The sequence below is a fragment of the Vanessa tameamea genome, chromosome 17, assembly GCF_037043105.1.
Source record: "Vanessa tameamea isolate UH-Manoa-2023 chromosome 17, ilVanTame1 primary haplotype, whole genome shotgun sequence".
NCBI lineage: Eukaryota > Metazoa > Arthropoda > Insecta > Lepidoptera > Nymphalidae > Vanessa > Vanessa tameamea.
The window spans coordinates 8,323,303-8,348,999 of record NC_087325.1 but is presented as its reverse complement, the minus strand read 5'-3'; the positions used below and the strand labels follow the sequence as shown (position 1 = coordinate 8,348,999).

General features: G+C 32.5%; 1 protein-coding gene and 1 non-coding gene across 3 annotated transcripts in view; one reads left to right on the top strand and one right to left on the bottom strand.

The window, feature by feature from the left end:
* Positions 1 to 22,105, top strand: part of LOC113400504 (neuropeptide CCHamide-2 receptor-like) — an 89,917-nt gene extending 67,812 nt beyond the window's left edge. The window contains exons 2-8 of one of the 2 annotated variants that reach the window (XM_026640086.2): positions 5,973 to 6,180; positions 7,421 to 7,640; positions 13,214 to 13,377; positions 14,368 to 14,561; positions 19,308 to 19,428; positions 20,799 to 20,981; positions 21,845 to 22,105. In XM_026640086.2, the coding sequence (XP_026495871.1) occupies positions 5,981 to 6,180; positions 7,421 to 7,640; positions 13,214 to 13,377; positions 14,368 to 14,561; positions 19,308 to 19,428; positions 20,799 to 20,981; positions 21,845 to 22,007 (1,245 nt within the window). In that variant the 5' untranslated portion in view covers positions 5,973 to 5,980 and the 3' untranslated portion in view covers positions 22,008 to 22,105. Of the gene's footprint in view, positions 1 to 5,972; positions 6,181 to 7,420; positions 7,641 to 13,213; positions 13,378 to 14,367; positions 14,562 to 19,307; positions 19,429 to 20,798; positions 20,982 to 21,011; positions 21,192 to 21,844 lie in introns of both variants that reach the window. The other variant, XM_026640087.2, reaches the window with a different exon arrangement.
* Positions 16,347 to 16,454, bottom strand: LOC113400615 (U6 spliceosomal RNA). Its single transcript, XR_003369074.2, has one exon. It is a non-coding gene; the product is annotated as a U6 spliceosomal RNA (small nuclear RNA).
* Positions 22,106 to 25,697: the final 3,592 nt, after the last annotated feature.

Sequence of the window (25,697 nt, the reverse complement as noted above, 5' to 3'; positions counted from 1 at the left end):
TCGAACAATATTAACATCAGTTAATTGACTAATTTTCTAGAACGAAATTATTTATTGTTAATTAATTTGTTTGTTTGCACCGTCATAATTAGTATCATAAGAAAACAATACAATATCATAAACATGATAGGATGTTAAGATTAATTAACTTACCGATGGTAAGTAATACTTCCATTGACTCGACTTACTACCCTCAAAGAGTTTTTACAGTTTACATTACATTTTTTTTACATTAACAGCCTGTAAATTTCCCACTGCTGAGTTTAAGCCTCCTCTCCCTTAGAGGAGAATGTTTGAAGCATATTCCACCACGCTTACTGTCTGTAAATATAAATGTTTATAAAATTCATTGGCATACTACTATATTTAAATTAAGAACATATTCCATGTGAAGTAACAGAAGTTGGAATATTTTATTTCTTTTCGTAAAAGGTATGATCGACTTTCGATCACACCATTTACATAATGTTATCGTCAGATACGTTTCATTTCGAATTCCTTCCAGTTTACGATATTGAAATCGGAATATATTCCGCGTTTTTCTCTAATATTAAAGATTTGACTGTTTTATTAAATATTTATAATGCACTTGGTGCACTCAACCCGTCTTCTACTACTGGTGCTCATCACATATTCTAATACCAGCTCCAAGATACATACCATCTTTACAAGGTTGGCAGAGCCTTGACGATATCGAGAATGATAAATATCTCTTATAGCGCCAATGTCTACGAGTAGTGGTGACCACTTAGCATCAGGTCATTCGCCCGTCTGCCACCAGTATAATTTAAAAAATATCTAATTAACAATATGAACAAATATTCCAATTTATAATGAACTCTTACTTAGTGTTAAATATTCATCTTAATTTATACATTTTTTTGATCCCTATACTCATAAATAATACTCATAAATACAATTTAACATGCAGTATACAATGTTAGTTAATCGAAACAGAATTATCTTACATACTCCCGTACATTTTTTATATTACATTAACAGCCTGTAAATTTCCCACTCCTGGGCTAAGGCCTCCTCTCCCTTTGAGGAGAAGGTTTGGAGCATATTCCACCACGTTGCTCCAATGCGCGTTGGTGGAATACACATGTGGCAGAATTTCGTTGAAATTAGATACATGCAGGTTTCTTTACGATGTTTTCCTTCACCGCCGAACACGAGATGAATTATAAACACAATTAAGCACACGAAAATTCAGTGGTACATGCCTGGGTTTGAACCCGCAATCATCGGTTAAGAAGCACGTTCTGACCACTAGGCCATCTCGGCTACTCCCGTATGTCATAATCCCGTAAGAACTTTATGATAGAAAACGTCATGTAATCTGTTATTTAAACACATCGAAATAATATCGATTATTTCGATGTGTTTAAATGTCGCTAAACTAAAATTACTTAATAGACATTATTTAAACAACATACATTTTAGAGCCATGCATATAATATAAACAGGAAAAATGTATATCTAATATACGCATGATTTAATATGTGCCTATGAATTTCGTTCTAATGGAAAATTTACTTGACAACTATAACATATACCACGACATAAGTGAACGGAGCTGAAACACGATAGTCGTTTAATATATGCATTGCACGTACCCTTGGTTTGGTTCAAACTGTATACTGCTCTGAGAGGAAAATAAACGACCGTTCAGGCGTGTTGGTGTGAGGGCATAAAACAGTTTAAATTTAATAAAACTCCAGACAAGACTTAAGTAATATTATTTCATCCGTAGTTTTCATACAAGTATTTACATAACTATATAATATAGTTAATATTTAATGATTTATTTTGATGTTTCTTGCTGTGTGAATAATAATAATTAATATTTTCGTCTACAATTATAAATTTAACTAAACAAACTTATATATGTAGGTATATGTTTAAGTTTATATTTGATGTGAAATGGGTAAATTAGATTTGTTTTACTTTTTCAAAAACTTTAATTTGCCACTAAACTATGTGGAATAATAGTTAAATATTATAAATACGAGAGTAACTCTGTTTATCTGTATGTTACGCCTTCACGGCTAAACAACATAACTGAATTCGATTAATTTTGTTTGATATGAAGCAAGCTTAAAACCCCAGGCAAGTATAAGATTTTTATGATTTGTTTGGCCGTGCAAGAACAACAGACAGACGATGTTAATTTCGGGATCATTATATAGCAATAAGGATTAGCAGAATAGAATATAATCACAGACATTAATCAGCCGTTGCTTTGCACGGAATCCAATAGAAACATTATATGTTCTACGTGAAGTATACGTACTTTACTAGGAGCTAAAGCGTTTACATGTGCGCAAATACCCAATATAATAAAAATACGTCGCGATGCTGGAGCAGCGGGATAGGAGCGTTGCGATAAAACCTTGACGCGGACGTGTCCGAGCGAGTGGTAACTGCGCTCATAATTATTCCAATGCCTTCCGATGGAAGCTGCCTAGTCTATTCGATTGCATATTCTTTGTTTGAGTATACTAGTATACAACAAAAAAATAGGTTTCGTGAGACTGTAGTAGATTATGTATATCGTAACTGGGACGATTTAAGTATGTACTCTAGCGCCACAAACGGGGATCCTTATTGCTTGGAAGAACAGTATCGAGCAAGCATGCTGATGTCAGCAAAGGACTGGTGAATGGGTCCAATGGAAAAATAGAGAAGGTACATTGGGACGTCGACAACAGCAATAGCGCACGTAACAATTCAATTTAAACATAATTTAATTTGCGTACTAGAAGTCAAAACCAAGTTTCAGACATTAAGTAATGTATATGTTCAAAGGAAACATTTCTCTATTTGCTTAACATATTCTACTACTATCCACAAATAACAAGGCCTTCGCCTTGACAGTGCTTTTCTCGACATAGGCTTCTCTATATTTAGTAAAGAGCAGGCTTACGTTGGCCTCTCCAGAGTTAAAACTTTAGATAGAGTACATCTTATCAATTTAGGTCCAAGTCAAATCAAGGCACAAGAGAGATCTATTGTAGAGTACTGTCTGCGCACGTTATACCGCCTCGACTTGGCCAAATTGAGTATAAACAGAAAACGCGTAAAAAAAATCCGGACACTGAATGGGCAATTCACTCGAACATTTCAGAGGTACAATAAAATATAGAACGTATCACAAAAAAGACAATTATACCCCGTAAACGTAGGAAAATAGAATAGTATGACAAAAACCATTTGGTATTAATTTTGTTATTAATAAGTACCTACTAATAATTTATATACAAAAAGAAGTGATATCCCACCAAAAACATAAATGTAAAAATGAGATCCAAGTCCAATATTATGATATATACCTTGGTTGTTGACTTCAACGACAAAAGAAGTGAGATCTAAATGGGTGCCAAGTTCAATGGTCCTTCCTGAAATTTATTTGTAACATAAAATATAATCTCTTCTTATAAATTAGGATAATATATTGTAGCCTAAGGTCTGTCTTTCAGTGTCATTCGGGTAGTAGTAACCATTTACAGGACCAATTGTCCGACCTATCCAATAAAAAAACATATATATAATTATCATCATGAAAATTTTTTTAACATCCTCCATTAAAATGTATTTGATTGTTTCATTTTAAATTATTCATATTTTTATGGAATTAAAATGAAATCAAGATGACCTTATTCCATTAGGGTTTTTTGGGGTCGTCATATTTTTGACTGTAATTAAAAAAATGCTAACGTGAGCCGACTTGAATACAGAATATTTTGTTAGTTTAAAGTTAAAGTTTTATAATTATTGTACATTAATTTTTTTTTTCAAATCAAATCCAATTCTTCAAACTTATTGATTGTCAAAGGAAACAGTACTATCGGTTCGGAAAAGAAAGAACCTGAGAAGAATCGGCGAAAGAGCTTTTTTTTTTGTAAATTTGTGATTGTTTACATATATTCAATGTCATAAAGAAATAATCAGGAGACGATTGTATCATTCCCAAGGTGTGCTATTAAAATTGAACTCACTAATTGTATAAATAAAGTTTTTCACAGAGTCATATTTTTACATTTTTTTTATTTGACAACAGATACATCGTGGACGCTTTCTCGGATCCTGTCGTAAAACCGTTAACATGGCCGCAAAAACCGTTACAAAAGAATTACTGGCTGTAAGCAGTCGAGTAACAGGAGTAATAAGTTCGTGTTTGTTCCTTGTACCAATGTTATGAGTTTTCTCACAAAATCATTAATATTTTTCCGTACATACGAAGAGAGAAGCAACATTAAATATTTTGATTTCCTTAAATTTATTGCTCGTAGGTTACAGATTGCGCGAATAGCCCTTTTCTCCAGCACAAATGTCGTATGGATAGCGACTGCGTTACTCCAAAAAATAATACCGTGAAAGTAATTGAAGTGTATTAAGTGAGCCGTATCAACATCGGTAAATGGTCTAATTATTAACGCGCAAATGCCGCAGATTTATACTATTAAGTTATTTTAAATCTATTTATGTATAATGTACATACATATTGATTCTTCCAAGTACATATGGGGATCTTCCAAGAACACGACAAGCTTGAAGTCCAGCGAAGATCTGCTGATGTAAAGTAAAAACATAAAAAGCTAAAATGTATTTAAGTAAAATGTAAAAAAAAGGCACTGTAATAATATTATAAATACGAAAGTAATTCTATCTGTCACCTCTTCACGCTTAAACTGCTTAACCGATTTGGATGAAATTTGCAATGGAGATAGTTTGAGTCCCGGAGAAGGACAAATGCTACTTTTTTTAATTCACTCCTCAAGGGGGCAAAGTGAATAAAATCGGAGTGTCGGTTTGTCTAAAGGTATAATTATATATTTCGTGAGGTTAAAACCGCAGGTTAGCTGGTAATTAACATATCGTTTTATATATATATACAGGGTAATTGGTAATTCGACGTATTCCCGTTAGGAGGTCATAGGGGTGACTATTTGCTATAATTTTAACCCGCATATGCCTAATGCAAAAGTGAACCATTTTTGAGTTATCGCGTTTTTTAGATTTTTTCAAAATAAGTCAAAAATGCAACTTCAAAAATTTATAAAAAAAAAGTATCATTTAAAATCTATTTTTTTCTTCTGATTTATAAAAACGATTAAACACAGGACATTTTTCAATATTTAAACAATAATTATCGGTCCAAATTTAACGGACGGAAAACGATATTATTTCAAAAATTTTTTTATGTTTTTCCCTCAAATATGCCTGAAAAACAAAAAAAAATCAATACGAAATTTGTTCTGTAGATTATTTTAAAAACATAATCGTTTCATTATCTTTCCGAAAATGTATAAAAACTAAGAATTTATTTCAAAGCAACCGAAATAAAATGATCAGAAAGGACGCTGGTGGAAATTTGTATTCGAACATGACCGAATTCGTACTAAATGTCGCTCTTTAAAATTCCCACAAAATTGATCTAAAATAATATCCAATGTAAAAAACCTTACTTATTTACTTAACTTAATACAAATTTAAAATAAAATTTAGATACATAAAACAGTTCATTACCTAAGTTACAATCAAGATATTTCATCATAGGTATTATTATATCAATTAACATCAGCATTATTAAAATAATTATTTATAAACAGGCAAACATAAATATTATCATGAGTAGTAGTAAATTAGGAAACATAAATATCACATAGCGTAAAACATATTATTTGTATATAAACATTGTATAAGTATGTAATTAATATATTTTTGTTTTATTCTGTTTTATGAGTTGATCATACAACATATTTATATATTTTTTTAACAAACCCAAAAAAAACATTCGAAAGGGAAACAGTCTTAGGTAGGAGCGGGACGTTATATGGGGTTCCCAACCACTTAAATCAGTACGGTGCCCGTCTCATACACGGATCGTGTCGATATAACGCACTGCTCCCGTGCGACTTATTTATATAATTTATATATTATAATGATTTAATTTCCCATTGTTGCAGATGGCAAAATGTATACACAGTCAAATTTAAGCACGTCGATGTTCGAGTTCAACTCGTCGGAGAGCGATTACACGCCATACAAAGAGCGCGTTGAGACCTATTTGGTTCCGATCATATTTGCTATCATTTTCATCGTAGGCGTTCTCGGTAATGGCACACTGGTTGTGGTGTACGTTAGACATAGAGGAATGCGAAATGCACCGAACACGTAAGTATTAAAAATGTATTATAATATTAATTGACTGATTCATTGGTTTAATAGTTAGCTTATAAGAGGTGCTTGGTTTGCATCCTATATCGAGTCGGTGATTTTTTTTGGGTTTAGTGGAACGCAGTTATTTTACACGGCTTACAGAACCTTAGAGTAGAGTGAACTGGCATTAAAAGAAAAAGTGTTATTTAACCTCTTGATGACCTTTCCATCTCTTTCTTTTTTTCCCTGTTGTAGGCCAGTCAATAAAGCCCGTGAAGGCCAAGTAATTAGTATCATTATGATTTTTTGATAAGTGGTTTCGGACGTTAAAATAACAAAAAATTAAAATTTTCAACCCTCTGGGGTGAACGCTAGGGAGTTGAGAGGGTGAAAAGTGTTTTTGCTTATAACTTTGTGAAAAAAATTGTTAGACGGTTGAAAATTGGACAGAAGGTGTAAATAATTATAACTTACCTTGTATTAAAATTTCAACCTTCTTTTGTTTAGTGCAAAATTAGTTTAAATTTAATACATTTTTTTTCTCGTCATGTAATAATTCTCAAACTTTGTTATATCTAATATATAGCGTAAGCAACATCATTCCAAACGGCTGTATCTCGACACCTCTCGTTTACCCAGTAGTTTTCAGTAGCAGTCTGAGATAGAAAGTTGTTTGTTATTACAATCCAGTGCGTCAGAAAGGACTTAAAGCACTTGAATTTTCTCTGACCGTTAGATGACAGTCCACATTATTATGATAGTGAAAAAATAAACACTCTTTATTTCAAGTGTATGCACTTGTGCACAATAATATTTCCCGATAAAGGATAAACCTAACTTAGCAATTTGTTGAATATAATGCAAGATAAATAAAAAATTGACGTCTATATTGATACGCTTAATTGCAAATTTCTGTATACGGCTTTTGTCTCGACTAGATAGAGTTTAAATCTTTTTAAAGAGCACTCGTTTCATACGGACTGATGAATCAGATTTTCCTTTTACTTTTTTCTATTAGTTTTTTAATTCAATTTGCTTCGAAACTTACGGATAATTAAAAATTTAAATATCGATAGTAATTTAAATTATAAAATCAAGTTCCGTTTCGAATTATCAGCGTGAATAATTTAACGAATGTCACATTACGTTTAAGTGTTCTTGGTATTCTTGGTTCCGTTTCATGATACACTTCGAAATATAGACGGTTTTTATAACGTCATAAAAAAGATAAAAGTAATGTATAATTTATTTTCAGATACATATTTTCCCTCGCGTTAGCAGATTTACTCGTGATTCTAATCTGCGTGCCCTTTGTGTCGGTCATTTATACACTTGAATCGTGGCCGTGGGGCGAAGCCATTTGCCGGATATCGGAGACGGGGAAGGATATAAGTATCGGAGTATCCGTGTTCACTCTCACCGCGCTATCGGCTGAGCGATACTGCGCCATTGTCAACCCCTTTAGAAAGCTTCAGGTAATATTTTGTTATAGCTTCATATTTTTAGTAACATTTTCTTTAGATGAAGAGATTTTCTGCGATATAAGAACTTTTTTCTTAAAATAAATTAACAAAACAACACTCTCTAATACAAGATACTAGATTCAATATTGATCAAAGATTATGGGTTCAATCGCAGTCGCGAACCTCTTAAGGAAAACGTGACGAAGAAACATGTATAAAAAAACTGCCACAATCTAGTAGAGGAGCGTCGTGGAATATACTCCAATCCTTTTCCTCAAAATTAAAGAAGATCGTAATTATCCAGCAGTGGGATATTTACAGGCTGATGACTCGTAAGCAAGAAGTAATACAATTATTACTTTTCATTTCATCAAAAATAGTTATGATTCTCCTACAGAACAACACGATTATCCGACGTTTCTATTGGTTGTGATACTCTATGTACTTCTCTGTCCACTAGGTGTACACTCACAGACACAAGAAATCTTAGGGTATACTATGTCTGGTAGCAAATTGTCTTTAATGATTCTATAATTGAAGTAAATTAAAAAAATATATTTATTTATTATTTAAGGCATATAAAACTAACCATCATGTAATCTTAATACATCTCTCTCTGTCTCCTGTGCATTTATTATACCCATCTGATGGTGGGGTCTGCCTCCCTAGTCTTTTGCTTCCACTTCGCTTATTATTGTTTCAAAAAATGGAATTTTCTTCCAAGAATACTATGTACTAGAATGAGATTCATTCACTCTTAGCGATACATAGCCAGCTCAGGCGTAAATATTTATTCATTCGACGACGTTCGTGGAATTTACTCGTAGAGCTTAAAAGACATGTCGTCCGTGCTTTTGATGTTTGTGTTTGACCTTTGATTTGTATTTATAACTTTTTTATATTATACTCTAATATGCTGCTTGTATTTATTATCAGATAGATTATTAAATAAGTACATAGATCAATGAGACTAAACGATTAAGTATTTAATATATTAATTAACACAACTGCTAAATTAATTAATTCATTTGAAATATAGAAAATTGTATGCTAAGAAGGAATTTTATCTTTTTAAATATTACTTTTGTTAATTATGTTATTATAAAAAACGTAAAATAAAAGTAGTTTCGGCGTGAAGTGGATACGTTAAAAAATATTCCCATTTGGCGAAATTCATATGAGGCTAACGCATTTTCAGTCTCCACGTGTCGGATATTTTACTCCTACGCGATGGCAATCATAAAATTGGGCCGAGTTCGTGTCAAACCGCGTAAATGGATTTTCTGATAACAGAACTTGGCTGTTGTACACTTTAAATTATCGTGTAAACTCTACATTTTATACATAACTGACGATGTGTATTGACGTAGAAAATACCCCTTTTGAAATCTATGTAATCTATGGTAATCAAAATCAAAACAAACATAATATAGTTTCATAATTGTAAAACATAAAGTTATCACCGGGATGTTGATTCTACCGAGAAGAACCGTCAAGAAACTCAGTAGTTACTCTTTTCCTACATTTGAAATACAAATTTATATAAGGTAAACACAAAGTTTATTATCGTGACCATTTCACCTATCTACTTTGTATAATATTTATGTATCTAGTTCCACTGTTCTAATTCATTTAACCCGGACGTTTTTCATATTGTTTAAATAAAATATCTATTTTAAATTATAAAATGTTCTAAAGGTTTTTTAGTAGGATTAATTAAACTGAGTTTTAGTGCTCCTTTCCAAATATAAAATATTTGTAATCGCGGCTCCACCCGCTTGGAATTCATTTTGGGATGAAAATAATTTTAAGAACTTATAATGAGCAATATTACATTAAAGCATAAGAAGGAGCTTAGTTCCTATTTCCATACTTGAGGTTCAAACTTGCTTCATACCAAACATTATCAAAATCGGTTAAGCCGTGACAGCGTATATAGACAGTCTGAGTCATTTATAATATTACTACAAATAATAATATTCTCAGATAATATAAATAAAATCATGTAAGCGATCATACCTTTTGTATTTTAAATATGATTTGGATTTGAATGTTATCTGTCATGGTTACAAGTAGTCAGACTTGTGACCAAGACCATGTAACTCTAACACGTATGTTCGCGGTCAGAGGTACAGGTCACACATCTAACAATGTGTTTATAAATAATTTCTATATAAAATATGTTAATTGAGTTACTTATCTTGATTAATTTTGTTATATATTCGCGATGAAAATACGTGGTAAATTGACTCGTATGTTTATGAAATATAATACTTTTTATATTTCATATAATACTATACTTTTTATAATAATTAATTTTTAACAAACGTACATGCTATGAATTTTAATTATAGTAATTTACAATTTTCTCGTATCGTATCGTATATTATATTACACTGTGTATAATTTTGACGAATTATACAGTTAGTATAAATCTATTAAATCGTTAGTTCGTTCGGCATCTTGGTATAAATTGAAAGAAAATTTGTGGAAGTCGGCGAAGATCTTGTTGCCCGTACTATTTTCTTTAGAAATCTTTTCGAAATTTAAGGACCATCTTTTAAGACTGTACCTATAACTGTTAACTTATATTGAATATTAAACTAATATAATTTTATTATATACATAACAAAATCTCTTACTGTTGGCTTAGGGTATTTTCTCACTTTGAGTAGACGGATTATAGCTAATTACAATAGACTGCTCCTATCCAGATTGGTGGATAGATACACAGTAGCAAATTCAAGTATGACACATACAAGTCTCCCTTCAAGCACGAGATGAATAATAAACACACCAAAAAATATGAAAATTCAGTGGTGCTTGTCTGGATTTGAACCTGCAATCATTGCTTAAGATTATCGTATTTCAACCACTTGCCATCTCGGCTCAGCACTCTATTTATTTAATACACATTTTTTAAAGAATCAAATGTCAAAATTTAAAAAGAGGTTTTAATGATCAATATTAAAATAATTATTAATTCTTTATTTACTATAATACGCGTAGACGTTCTAGAATGACGTCTTCGGATTCACGAGAAATAACAGCCTGACATATTATACATACTCGCATATGTCATTCTCCTAATGAGTCCCCACTGTTATAGAGGACGTTTAATTTAATTGTTAATTACTATATAACTAGTCTTAAACTAAACGGCCATTTAATTAGGAAGTTGTGAACAGCCAGCTCGTTAGTGAAACTATTGTCGAGGACTGAATAGCATTAAGTATGTTACGTTTTGCTTTAAACTGTAACATTGTTATTTTGAGAAGTGTCATCTCAGTTACCAGTAATAATATGTTCTCTATTACATAATATTAAACTCTTTTATGTAATTTTCACAAACCCACACACACAAATAAATACATTATTACAACAGCGTTATTTTTTTAATTCTAGATAGTTCATATTAATTTATATCATAATATGTTGTAAGATTTTTAGTTTGTCTGAACGTAGCTTATTGATTAATTTATAATTGTAACGGCATATATGTAAACTCTTTGATCTCATTATATAACTTTTTATGATTAAACATTTAAATGAAATTCAATGCTGTTGACTACTTTCCAGTAAATACTTTGTTGTATGACGTTCTAGTTAGTCTTTTACAATGAATTGTCTTTGTTTAGACTTCGTTCCGATGAACTTGACACGTTGGACAGTTGTTAGAATTAGTGTGAAGGTTCAGTAGGCGCGTGACTCGTATCGGGTTATTGTTTATTACGTTAAAGATATATCGTAACGCGTGTTGGTAAGTTAACTAGAATATTTAAATAGATAGGTTATTTATATCTCTTCTCCTTGTGTAATATTGGTAAACGGGCGGGAAAATTCGTGACCTGATGGTAAATGGTCACCACTCTCAATAAATATTGGTGTCGGAAGAAATATTAACTATTCCTTAATTCGAAAATGCACCATCAACTATGAGAAGATGTTTGGTCCCTTTTGCCTGTGGTTACAGTGGCTCACTCACCATTCTGACGGGCTTGCAATATTTATACTTGGTGTAAATTTTTACAAAAGTATTTTTTTATTGTTTTAAATGTTATTGCTACAAATTAACATTTTTTTATTACAGGTTTCTCTTTAATAGTGCTTGAGTGTGCCAGTGTAATTTAACAACACTCACCAGAAACATAGCATCTTAGAATAATGGCTATGATATAATGATAGTGTTAGGTGTGAATTTCTTACGGTGCCAATGTCAGGGGCGTTTGGTGATCATTTAAAATTAGATTGCTTATTTCAAGAACCTGCCTCCTCCCCTTATTTTAGAAAGTATCTTATAAAAATAAAAAGTATATGTGCAATTTTTTATGATTGTAAAGTATAGTACATTAACAAGCCTGTAGATGTTCCGTAGTTGGGTTAAGGCCTTCTCTCCTTTTAAAGAGAAGATTTAGAACATATTTCTATTCCACCACGCAACTCCAAAGGGGGTAGGGGATACACATGTGGCAGATGAAAGCAAGTTTATTCACAATGCTTATTTTCATCACTGAGCACGTATGAAATATAAAAACACAGATACGTATAAAAATATAGTGTTGTTTGTCTGGATTTGAACCCGCCATCTTCGGTTAAGATTCAGGTGTTTAATGGCTGGGCCATTTCGACCATTCTAATAGGTAGTAATAGTTGGTATGACTATTCTCGCTCATAGTAATTGTCATTGTAAATAATATATGATCATTGTTACCAATGTTCAGTCAGACTTGGAATCTAAATTGCTAAGTCCTTTGTACCTGTGATTACGCCATCTCTATTACCATTTCAACTGCAACAGTGGAATATAAATCATTGTTGTTTTGGTAAGATTAGTGGTAAATAAGACTTTTCTAAACTGGCAGTAATAAATATTATGAATTTTAAAATTAGAACACTCGATTCTTAAAATTAATTTTATTATTAATAAAATTAATGTCACAGTAATACATTTTTTTCGGCGACATGATGGTAAGTGGTCCCAACTGCATATAGATATTGCGCCGAAATATTTTTTATTATTCCTTATATCGCCAGCGTGCTAACAACCTTGGAAACTAAGACGTTATGTCCCTTGTGTCTGTAGTTACTTTGGCTCATTTAATCTTCAAACTGGAACACAGCAAGACTAAGTGTTGCTGCTTAGAGATAGAATATAGGATGAATTGGTGGTAAATACACAGATGGACTTGCACCAATAAAACCTTACCTAACTAAAATAAATATTATACGTCGAATTTAATTAAAAATACAGATTGTAATCCAAGGGTCACTGAGTTTCATGTTCTTCAATTGTTCAAAAAGAGTAACAGCTTGTAAACTTCCCACTGCTGGGCTAAGGCCTCCTCACCCTTTGGAGAAGGTTTGGAGCTTCCACCACGCTGCTCCAATGCGGGTTGCTGGATACACATGTGGCAAAATTTCGTTTAAAATATATCTCTAGTATTTTTCTAAAGATAACATAAAATGAACTTACGTATTCTAATACAATACTATACACGTGTGACTTTTTTTTTTTAAATAAAATTCGCATAAAATATTCATAGTGTCTCTCGATCATTTTATAAAACTTCATCCTTTTTTTCTAGCTACGCAAGCTGCCTTTGGTGTGTGCGACAATTATATGGGCCGCTGCACTTATATTTGCAGCACCGGCAGCGATTTTTTCCAGCATAATCACAGAAGATATCGACAGCAATGTCTCTATTGTTTATTGCTCCCCATATCCAGCCGACTGGCATAATTATTCCAAGTGAGTTTTTAATTTTATTCTAATATTTAAATATCGAATGTTCGTTTTCGATATAGAAGCATTAGATTAACTTTAATAAACAGCCAAGAGGCGACCGAGGTATTAGTCGTTCTAGTAGTTGGGTAGTTGTATTCATTTTCACCCAACTACTAATTTACTGACTCTATGTAGTTGGTAGTGTTTTCTAGTAACAACTTTATTATTGAAAGTGGGACAAGCTTATAAACTATACAAGTCTTAATAAAACTCTAAGAATAATTAGAATGTTCTATATTGGATTGTGTACACGTATTACAATAATGCAATATGCTTTTAAAAAACCATTAGCCACTTTGCGTTGTCTAACAGTTTGTCTTGTTAATTGAATCGTAATTGTCACACCAAGACATAGTGTTATTGAAGAAATTATTGTTTTCACTATCGACCTTTTTCATATATAGTGTATTTTAATTAACTAAATATATGCGTCTGTGTAAATATAAAAAAAATTGAATATCTAAATGTATAAAGCAAAAATATAAATCTACTTTTTCGATATAAAAAAAAAATAATTACAATCAACTTTTTCTTAATCCAAGTAGGCTCATAAAAGCACTTAGGAATTTTCATGTTAAAGTGTTGAATTAAATGTATAATAGCTAAAATCGTTTTGGGTAAATTCTGAGCCTGAGTCTGAGAAGAACCGGCAAGAAACTCAGTAGTAATTCTTTTCCAACATTTTAATTACAGAGCATTTCAATAAATAAAATAAAATTTATATATATCCTGCCAAAAAAACAACAAACACTAAATCGAGGCGTTGATTTATCATTAATATAATCTCGTATTATATATATATATATATATATATATATATATATATATATATGCCTTATTTGTCAATGATTTGTGACATAAGATTTAAATTATTTAATAGATATAATTTTGGTAATAAGTAGGGTACACTTTAATCTTTTGAATCTCTAAAATGTTATATTTCTATTTTACTAGATGGATGACACTAACGAAGGCAATCGTTTACTACGCTTTACCGCTTCTAGTGATTGCATTCTTTTATTCTTTAATGGCGCAACGCCTATTGGCGAGTACTAAGGAGATGCCGGGTGCGCTACACGGCGGACAAGGCGAAGCTCAGGCCAAGGCGAGAAAGTCGGTCGCTTGTATGGTCTTGATATTTGTCATTGGTGAGTACTTAACACACTATTACAAATACATATTTTTAACAAACACACAAATAATCACCTATATTAATCATACTAAAATTTTTTTAGTCTAAAATGTTATATAAAAGTCAAAATTAAAATTTGAATACCGATTTTTTTATAACAGTTTATTATGAATTACAATGAATTTTTTTACTTTCAATGTTCCGTGATAAGAGAATAGATTATTAATATTATCAGTTCGGTCATATGTTTCTAGATAGTTTCGATGATACAACACTGATTTTGATATTAATTTTATTTGATGAAATCTATAACGGTGCAAAACTAAAAATATTACCCATAAGAGTGGAATAAGGGTGGATTTTTTTTGTCATACCTTATTATTTTATATTTAGAAAAGGAGTAGTTATGTGACAACAGGCTTCTAAGAGGTACAAAACAAATCTTATGTTCTTTGTCATAAATTGTACAATTCTAATACATTATTTTGTATTTTCATTCCACTCCGAGTAATTTTGTAATCAATTTCGTTGCGTAATTTTAATATTCATCCGAAGTGTACATTGGTTAGTAAAATGTATTTGTACGTTGTTATTGCCTTATACATTCGTTAAGGCGATGTTTACTTGGAATTCTGATTAACTAAAGAAATAAGGAGACGTCAGTTAGACGTAATGAATGTTATTTGGAATATTTTAATCTGTGCAAGATTGTTGTCTTTATCGACAGTTTTATTAAAAGTAGAAACGAACGGCGAAAGAAACTCAACAGGATTACTTTTTCGTCATATATTTTTTTAATATCCATAGCAATACACACACTTTTATAGGAGGATAGGAGCATTTTAGTATTATGGTGTGGTGTAGATTTTATTAAGATTATTCTCAAATTTTGCCAAAAATCTTACCTCTACGCAAGTGTTATCGTTTTTATAGCGCAATCTAGAAACACCATTCACATGAGTGCATTTTGTGAAGTACCCATTGTGAATTTAAAATAGGAACTCGATGTTTAATGGAAAATAAGTAGGGTATCCATTTAAAAGCTTTAGAAGAACACTTCTAAAGATATCTTATCCGATTCGAATCATATTTCACTATTTTATCGATAAGGCAGGGTCGGTTTTGTTTCAACTTTGAATTTTTAAACCAAATATACTTAAAGTTATATGTATACTTCGTCTAGTGGCTAGCCAATCATAGCCTTAGTTTAAATCCTTTTTTTTTTTTGTTTAACGAGGAGGAATTGCATTTACGCATGCCGCCCGGTCGGGGGACCGGGACGGGTATGTGGGACTCAACCGGGGTCTAATGCCCCGTGCCAGGGCACGCTAATGCTAATGCCCTGTCCTACCCACTAAAACCATCCTCGTGTTTCCACCATGCCGCCGAGTGGTGAGGCCACGGGATCGCCAGGGGCATGCAACCGCGACCCCACCAGCGGCAGCCGCTGTAAGGCGGCTGAATATTCATGGAAAGCGCGCCTAGTGCGCGCCTTCCCCCTCATCTTCCACGTGGGAATGTGGCGAACTCCCCCGAGTCCGCCACTGGAGGCTGGGCGTCAACGAAGCTGACTCCCTGCGGCGGATAAGATGGTAGGCTCCGCTGCTGACCGCCGGTGTAAAACACCTGGGAGGCTCGAGTAGCGAGCCCTCCCACTCCCTCCTAGCCAACGAGGCCACTCACATGGTCCGCCCTGACGCCGATCAGGGACGTACCAGGAGCAGCCCCGCGGCATCCCTCCCGCCAGTCTTAGCCGTGACCGACGAGCAAGCTCAAGCCGGCCCCGTTGCCCAGGGTACACCACGAGGAAGTGACTGACATGTACCCCGCGTGTCATCCTTGCGCAGGGGCCATGCTAATCTTCTCTGTATCGTTCCAATTTTAGTATATGTACTGCCGAAGCGAGTACATTAGTTTAAATCCTGGGCCGAGTTATTAAAAACCTTGTCGGATTTTTATTTCGAGATATATTATAAACAGCAGTCTATAAGTTAGCAGTGTTTATATTTATACTTGCATTCATCGAAAGCCTGTAGAAGTATTGGTCCGGTGTTCTTTTTTATTAAAGCTCTTACCGTTCGTGTGGGGTTTTCCGTCACATCGAATTATGAGAGTGAGGGAATATAGAGTGCATTTGTGATTACCACCACTTATGTTTAAATTTTTTTAAATAACTAGTATAAATACTATAGTTTTCAAGGTATATTTAACATTATTTTTATGCTATTTAAGAATATGTAAAAAATATATATTTAAACAGTTATCGATTATAGTTATAATTAAACATTCTTAACTTTTCTAGTATTAATTTAATTAAAAAAAAATAAGGAGCGACGGCGACGTTAAAACATGTGGGTCTTGGCAGACAAGCACTACTGAGATATATTTATAGGAATATTAGATGGTAAAGGATTGCCATTTTATGATATAACATTGATGTATGTTTTACTTTAAACCACGAGATGTTGCAATGTTAACCACCAACCATAAACATTAACATAAGAAGAAAAACATGCCTTAAGCCAAGGGAGCTAACACGTTATGTTCCAAAAATATTGGTCAGTCCAAATTACAGCAATACTTTCTGTAAATGCTTCATTGATTTGACTGAATTTATCGTGATGATCCGGTAAAAAGTCATTTATTAAAATGATCCTCTCACTTTTTTCAAAGTATGGCAAAATATTTGAACTGGGATATTAATTACAAATTAATCGCTCTTCTCTTTTTGAGATATTAAATTAAATAATAAGGTACCGCTGAGAACATATCTACAAAATCTGTACGAAATTCTGATACATGTGTCAGACCAATCCACCTTGGAGTAACGAGCTGGATCTCCAAATCTTATTCTCTATCCTCCTATTCCAGCAGTGGATTATGGCTGTCATTTTACATTCTAACTTCAAAGCAATATATTTAGTTCATTATTCTTTTACAATACGTTCTGCGTTCATTTGTATGTCTATTATATTTTGAAAATAATGTTATTATAGATCCATTTATTTCAATTTAATATAATATCAAATTAGGATGAATGAAAAAATTGCTGAAAAGGCGCATTTAATACGATTTATCATTATTACTTTGCTATTGTTAAGAAAAATGGAATAACCAATTACTGTTCAGTGTAACATTATACGATAAAGAAGCCCTTTGAGAAATAAGCGGTATTGTTATGTTTCTTTGGTCAAATTATCAAATAATATCGTTTACGTAGCGAAGTAATTTACCTTAATGTATTTGGAAAAAAAACTGAGTTATGAAGCTTTTATGATACTATAAATACGCATAAATAGTTGTTAACATAAGTAAAATGATGATTTACATAGACAGGTTATAGAATTGAGTTGCGTTTCCAAGCAATAATCTCGTCCGACTCACAGCGGGGTTGCGCGTCTTGTAACGACATTTTTAATAGATTACTATATCAGTATAGCATCGATGTCATGATGATGTAAGGTAAAATTAAAGCTGTCTATATTTTAGGTTAGAGTCTTGAGTTAAAATTTCATCTCTTTCGAAAATCCATATAATAAATATTTTTCGAATAAATAATTCACAAATTCAAGTGGTTTCAATAAATGGACTGCATTTTTTTATAAATGAAATATAAATTATTATTTTTTACAAATCTAATCTGCGCGTTTTGTAAGTCGAGTGAGAAGTGAGTTGTCTGTTTATATAGAAACAATAAATCCGTATTTTAAAACAATTTACTTACAAATAACAAAAAAATAATTTGAACTACATAGCCGTGCGCCGTCACAAATATTAGAGCCACTTAAGTCGGCAACCTAAAAGCCTCTAACGACGGACCCTCGACTTACAACGCAGATTTGCACCCGCCTTATAATATTCTATGCTTACGAGCGACACGGACAGCTTAGCAAAATTTAAAAAGAAAGATCATCATTATGTAAAAAAATAAGATCGTTTCACCAAGGTGTTCCAACTTCGTTAGTAAAACATAGGTTACATTTTAAAATAATCTGATTTATTTGCAGTGCGATTCAGTAAGAATTCACTTCTCATTCGTGTAATTTTGACAACCGACTTACAGTGATACGCCATTTTGATACTTGTATCGTATAAATTTTGTAATTATTGTCACATATCACATATTAACATTGCACGCTCTTTTTCTACGGTGAGATTCGAGTTTCTTTTTGTTGTCAAATTCCGCTGATTTTTCAATACCCAATTTCATAGAAAATTCGATCAATATATTGTTGCGCATATTTATGTCCATATAATAAAAGCAAACGAGGTGTCTAGTGAAGATAAATATACTTAATTCGTATTCGTAGCAGAATTTTCGTGTGTTTCATTTGTAATATGTCATAAACGGTGGTGAAGGTAACCATTACGAGGAAACCTGCATCTGTCAGATGATTTTTTGCCTTATATTTAGTTACAGTCATACACCTTAGTGCAGCATTATGGAGTACGCTTCATTAAAGTACTCCTTACGTAGATAAAATGTCTTTGTCCAATAGCGGACATTTCGAAAGTTTAATTTTTACTGTAAACTTTATTTATTTATACCACTACTAACACAAATTGCAACAATACACACACATTAACACACACACATTCGTAAAACTTAAGTTTATTACTTTTACTTATAAGTATTTAAATCATAAAACAATAATTCAATTGAAAATTAAGATAAAAAAAGATAAATATATGGCATAATTAAAAACACACAAATTTACACTAAAATAGATATATATTTACTATAAAACAGTATTTGTTTCAGTATTTTTCATTTGTTTCTTACCGTATCACGCACTGGAAGTATGGTTCTACATGTCGCCGACAGCCCAAAGCGACTATAATGACTGGACCCACGCTCTCCGAATAATCGCTTTCTGTCTAAGGTTCGTAAAATTTATGTCTCCAACTATGCTGACGATTGAAAAAGATGAGGGTAAAATTTTATGAGTAATTTGCATCTCGTCTAGCTACGAAACTCGCATCAATCGATGAGATAAAATCGGCTAGCGTTGTAAAATTGGATGGGCGAATAATTACTGTATCGGTAATTGATAATTATCTGAGAAACGACGGAAGGTTCGTTTCATTTGTTTTATCGTATCGTTTCATCTTCTTTTGGACATGCTTTCAGAAATTTCCTTATGGACATGTACTTGACAAAATAAATGAATATGTAAAATTTCTTCAACGACGCTGATTTAACTAGGTCATGAATATTGTCTATAAGTACATTTAAATCATATTTTAAGTTTTCCGTTTTCCTGTTATATATACTGTTAGGTTATATGCTCTTAATTTATGTAACTACGATTCCCAGTAATCGTTTGGTCTACCTCGTTAGTCTAGTGGCTAGATATAAGGTCGCAAAATCTGGATGTCCTGGGCTCAAACCCCAGATCCGGTCCGGCTGATAAAACTTTATTGATACGTCGATCGGAAAAATGCTAGTAACAACTGGAGTTTGGAGTTGATGTATGTGTACTCCCGGAAACCACGTGATACCGTATACCGATAGTTTTGCGCCTAATTTTCCATTTGAGTCGGATTTGCCGTCCCGAGGGATTATAAGAGTGGGGGAATAGGGAGTACACTTGTATTTGCACACACACTTGTTCACTATCATAATATATACTGCGTAGTTCGCTGGTATCTCTTAAGATTGGTCACAATATCTGAAATCAGTCAGGACGACATCACCAAGCTCTTAGTTTATATAACTATGATTCCTAGTATCGTAATTGTTATCAGTTAGTATTAGTAAATTAGTATTATAGTACAAGATTGGCAACGACCTGCCTGGGTCTATTTTTCCTGATAAGTTGAACTCTGGAGCCTTTAAGACTAGAGTGAACAGGTTTCGTCTTCATCTACACTTTCCATCATGTGAGATGGAAGACAAACGCCTATTCCATTACAAATATAAAAAAAATATTTAATATATAAGCCATTATGTTATTAAAATCCTATAAACAGTTCGATTTTACATTTGTAAGCTTTATGACCATTCTCCTATCGATGGCGTAGGCAAAATAATCGATTCGCTTAACGGTGATCTCATCGTGGTCTAGTCTATCTGTCATGGTATTGCGGTTAACCCGTCGAAATGCCATTCGTCGTTTACATTTTGACGTTATTTGATACAGATTCCAGTTACTTTAAGCTCACATTTTGTCCAATTTAATATAATTATGCAATATACTATACCAATATATAAATAAAGAAAATAAATTAATATTGTTTTATAAACAAACAGTTTTCTCAACTCCTGCGTTAATCCGGTCGCCTTATACTGCGTGAGTGGCGTCTTCAGACAGCACTTCAACCGATATCTCTGCTGTCGCCGAGGCGCCCTCCATCCAACTTGCAGTTCTAGATTGTCCAGAACGGCCATATGCGAGACGTCCTTTAGAAGCACTCAACGCCATCGCTGTAATAGGTATGAATTGATTATCTTTATATCTACCAGATTTATGAACTCCTGCTTCAACCCGATCGCCTTGTACTCCATGAGTGACGTCTACAAGAAGTACTTTCTGCGTTATCTCTGCTGTGAGAAGGACGTTCTTGAAACATCGAGCTTTAGACTGGCGAGAAAGGCTGTTTTTGAAACGTCGATCGAAGAACCACAACGACATTGCTGTAATAGGTACGAATGGTACATTCAACATTAATTCAGGCATTCATTGACTTATTTCAAAAATATAAATATTTCATCAATCATATGATGAACTTTAGATAACAAATACAGCAGCCAGAATACAAAAAGGTAAGGCAACAAATCTAATTACATTTTTATTATATTACATTAGTAGCCTGTAAATTTCCCGCTGCTGAGCTAAGGCCTCCTCTCACTTTCAGGAGAAGGTTTGGAGCAAATACCACCACGCTGCTCCAATGCAGATTGGTGAAATACACAAGTGGCAGAATTTCGTTGATATTAGACACATGCAGGTTTCCTCACGATGTTTTCCTTCACCGCCGAGCACGAGATGAATAATAAACACAAATTAAGCACATGAAAATTCAGTGGTGCTTGACTGGGTTTGAACCCGAATACATCGGTTAAGATGCACACGTTTTAACCACTGGGCCATCTCGTCTCAATCTAATTAATTAATAAAAAAAAGTTAGTTAATCTAATTATTTTCTAACTCAAACACACACATTTCTAAGACAAACACGGATGGAGAACTTCTTTAAATTCAATTTCCAACTTAGTATTTCCTTTACTGTGAGTACTACAAGTAACTACTTTTTCGTTTAGTGCTGGAGTTAACAAACAAATAATTATCTTAACAGGAATCCGACGGAAAGTGTCGTCATATCTAACTACGACTACGGTAGCTCAAAGAAAAAGAATAACATCATATCCAGGAACAGCACGGATGGTGTCACGATCATGACCGTCAGGGACTCCAGTGATTTCATCACGGATGTCAACGAGAAATGCATAGATAGATAAATCTAAATATAGATAAAATATCAACAATCGTCATATTATTGTACTAAATATTATAAGCCTTTAAGTATTTCAAGATAATATGACCAGAAACAAAAAAAAAAGGTTTAAATTTATTTATTTATTTCAAATTAAAAGACATTTAGTGTTAAATTATTGATGTAAAATAATTGATATATGTCTTGTTAAATGTACTCTAGTTATAATCAAAGATAAAATCATTTGTAAATATTAATAATATGATGTCAAAGACATTTAAATATGTAATTGTAAATTTGTGTATGGGTAATTTTAAGCGATATATTAAAACAGGTCGTTGCTTGTTCAATGCGCGATGTGGAAACATCGCTAAATAAATAGAAATAATTGGACGTTGAGTAAACTATAAATATGTACCTAATTGTTTATACAATGTTTACAATATAAATAAAAATATTGATTATCAATCACGATCAAACTGCAATATTATAAATATAAACTTGACTGTTATGAATGTCGTTATACTAAATAAGTAGATACTTCATATCGTTGCAATTGAATAAAACTACATGAGTTATTTTTTTTACATACATTTTTATTTAATCAAATCATATCAAATCAAATTTCTTTATTCAATATAGAAGCATTACACTTTCTTATTGATTGTCAAATTAAACACTACCATCGGTCCAGAAAAGAAAATACCAACCGGCGAAAGAAACTCAGCGGGCCTTTTTGTCAATTTTATTGTTTACAAATTCAATATGAAAAGAAATAGCCAGGAAACGATAGTTTCATTCACAAGATGTGCTATCAACCATAAACACATTGTATAATAACCTTTCGCACACAAGCGTTCTTTGACATATATTTTTTTAATTTGGCAATATCTATAAATTGTTCTTAATAGTAACAAGTGACAATCAATGCAGGAAAGCTTAGAACTCTGAAGAATCTTTGAAACATTTCGACATCTACAATCGGACCATTGAATTCTTTAAAGAACTTCCCGTGAAGGATGACGAAGTTGGGATGAATACTTTCAAAGAATCTTTGTGTACCCGTTGTCGACTATAAAGGGTCATTGTCATTAATTACGTCCTGGGATGAAACGAAACACAGCTATAATCCAAAAAAGTACACTAAAAACAAAGAAATATCATTTTCCTTTTATTAATATATATTTTATAAGTATTGTTTAATAAATTACAATATGAATTATTTAATAAAGACAAAAACACATATTACTAGTCCTATAGTTTATTAATAAATCGTATTATTTTTGAATAAGGCAATTCAAATATAATTAAAAAACCGGCTATGTTCTTTATTTTTTTCACGCGGTTACTCTTACAATAGTGTTCGTGATCCCAGTGCCTATGTAACTATTTGCGCAGTTAAAAGCGTTTTGCGCTGAATAAAATGGTAGCTTTCTCTTGATGCAACGGCTTGTAGATTCGTTTCATTGAACATTTTAACTAAATATTTTACGTCTGTACAAAAGTAAAAATAAAGTAAAGTAACAATCCAATCAATAGATATCTTATAGTTGAGCAAATCTATTTGGAACTTCTTCCACTACGCTGATACACTGGGTTGGTTGATTGACAGACATTCCATCAGACACAGATTCGCTTACGATGATTTTCATTGCTAGTGATCATGAAAGGTACTGAAACTTACAATATAAATTAAACTCATCTAACCTATGGCCATGTCGGATTGAAATTCGCGAACTATGGCTTAAATTCGCGTTCACTATCTACTGAGCCATTGCATCTCTTCAGCTACAAAATAAAGCAAATATCCTTTATGTACTCCGTAATAGAAGCTAAATGTACCGCACTTTCTATTACTTAGTTAACTGCGCAAACAGCATAAGCATATGGTTGCTTCTTTTCGTGTAGCTGGTTTATAAAATGTAACATTTATTATAAATATTTTATCATAATTTCAAAAATGGAATTATTCAATTTGGATAAAGTAAATATGATAATAGGATAAAATCCAGTAACAAAATCTAAATGGGCATGTTTACATGTAAAAGAAAAGTATGATTATGAAATCGAATTATTCTTTGCACGTTCAACAAAAAAAGGTCATCAAATGAAATTTACTTGACAAACGCAACACGGCACAAAAAAGATAAAATTGTAACTATATAAATATTTAAATTACACAAATCTCGATGATGTTTAAATATTTAAAAACAACAATTGCATATTTATTTATGTTTCACGTTGATGTCACGAACTATTTTGTAAATTGTAAAACACTACCGCTATAAACAAATGATCCAAATGTACATATTTTAAGCTTTCTAATTATTGTTTATATACGTGTCTATGTTTATTGCGAAAATAAATAAACAACCTTATTTTAAATAAAATTAAAAAAAATATTGTATCGTTTTATTTATATCATATTCGATTAAATTTATGGGAAGTCTTTTTTTTTATGGTATAGGTTGGCGGACGAGCATATGGACTACCTGATGGTAAGTATTCACCACCGCCCATAGACAATGGCGCTGTAAGTAATATTAATCATTTCTTAGATCGCCAATGCGCCATCAACCTTGGGAACTAAAAAGTTTTGTCCCTTGTGTCTGTAGTTACACTGGCTCACTCATCCTTCAAGCCGGAACACTACAATACTGAGTACTGCTGTTTGGCGATAGAATATCTGATGAGTGGGTGGTACCTACCTAGACGGGCTAGATGGGCTTGGGACAAAGCCCTACCACCAAGTTTTTTGTTAGTGTATAGGTGGACGGCCAAATGAACCTCCAAGTGGTATGTGGTCACCACCGCCCATAGATATGAGCACAGTTAGAAATATCAAATACACATGACAAAGCCCTATAAACAAGTAACGCGCCCAGATTGATTAAAGAAATACTCAAAACAATTTACGAACCAATCGAAAATATCTCTAACTTCAATTTTACTATCAAATAATACAATATCAAGTAAATAATTCTGTTAATTTTATAATTCTACACGGTGACGTATCCAGGAATAACATCATAACCTGTTTTTTGAAGCACCTACCGTGCTAACTGCCTAACTAGTAGCACAAATTACATATCATTTCTTCACGGACAAACGTTTATGCGAATTTGGGATCTTTTTATTGAGTTAGTTGCTTGTAACATATATATATATATATATATATAATGAGCGATGCTATAGCCCTGAAAATACCTAAAGAGCAATGCAAATATGTATGATACCATAATCACGAGAATTTTACTACCAACTAACCTTATTTTGAGCCATGAAAGAATTTCTGTCAACGAAAAAATAAGTGTAAATCAAATGAATAAATATAAAGGCATTGCATAAATAACGCAAATGACTTTGATAAATAACGAATATATTATTCAAACAAATATTTTGCTCACTTTATAAAATATATTGCTGATATATATATTATATTTTAATTCTTCGTTATTGTAACCTTTAATAAACAAAGCAAATAAGGAAAATAATAATATTATTATATTATTATTATTGTAAATTATTCTAAGCGTCACTTACTAATTGCGGCTTATATACACAATATGTCTATTTAAACAGACTTGAGATTTCTATACATTTCACGCAGTCAAGAATTTGATCTTTATGAAGAAAAGCGTTTCTCGTATAAAATGTGATCATTATCATCATTTGGAGGTTTTACGGATACTTATTTATCTCTGATATTTCGAAA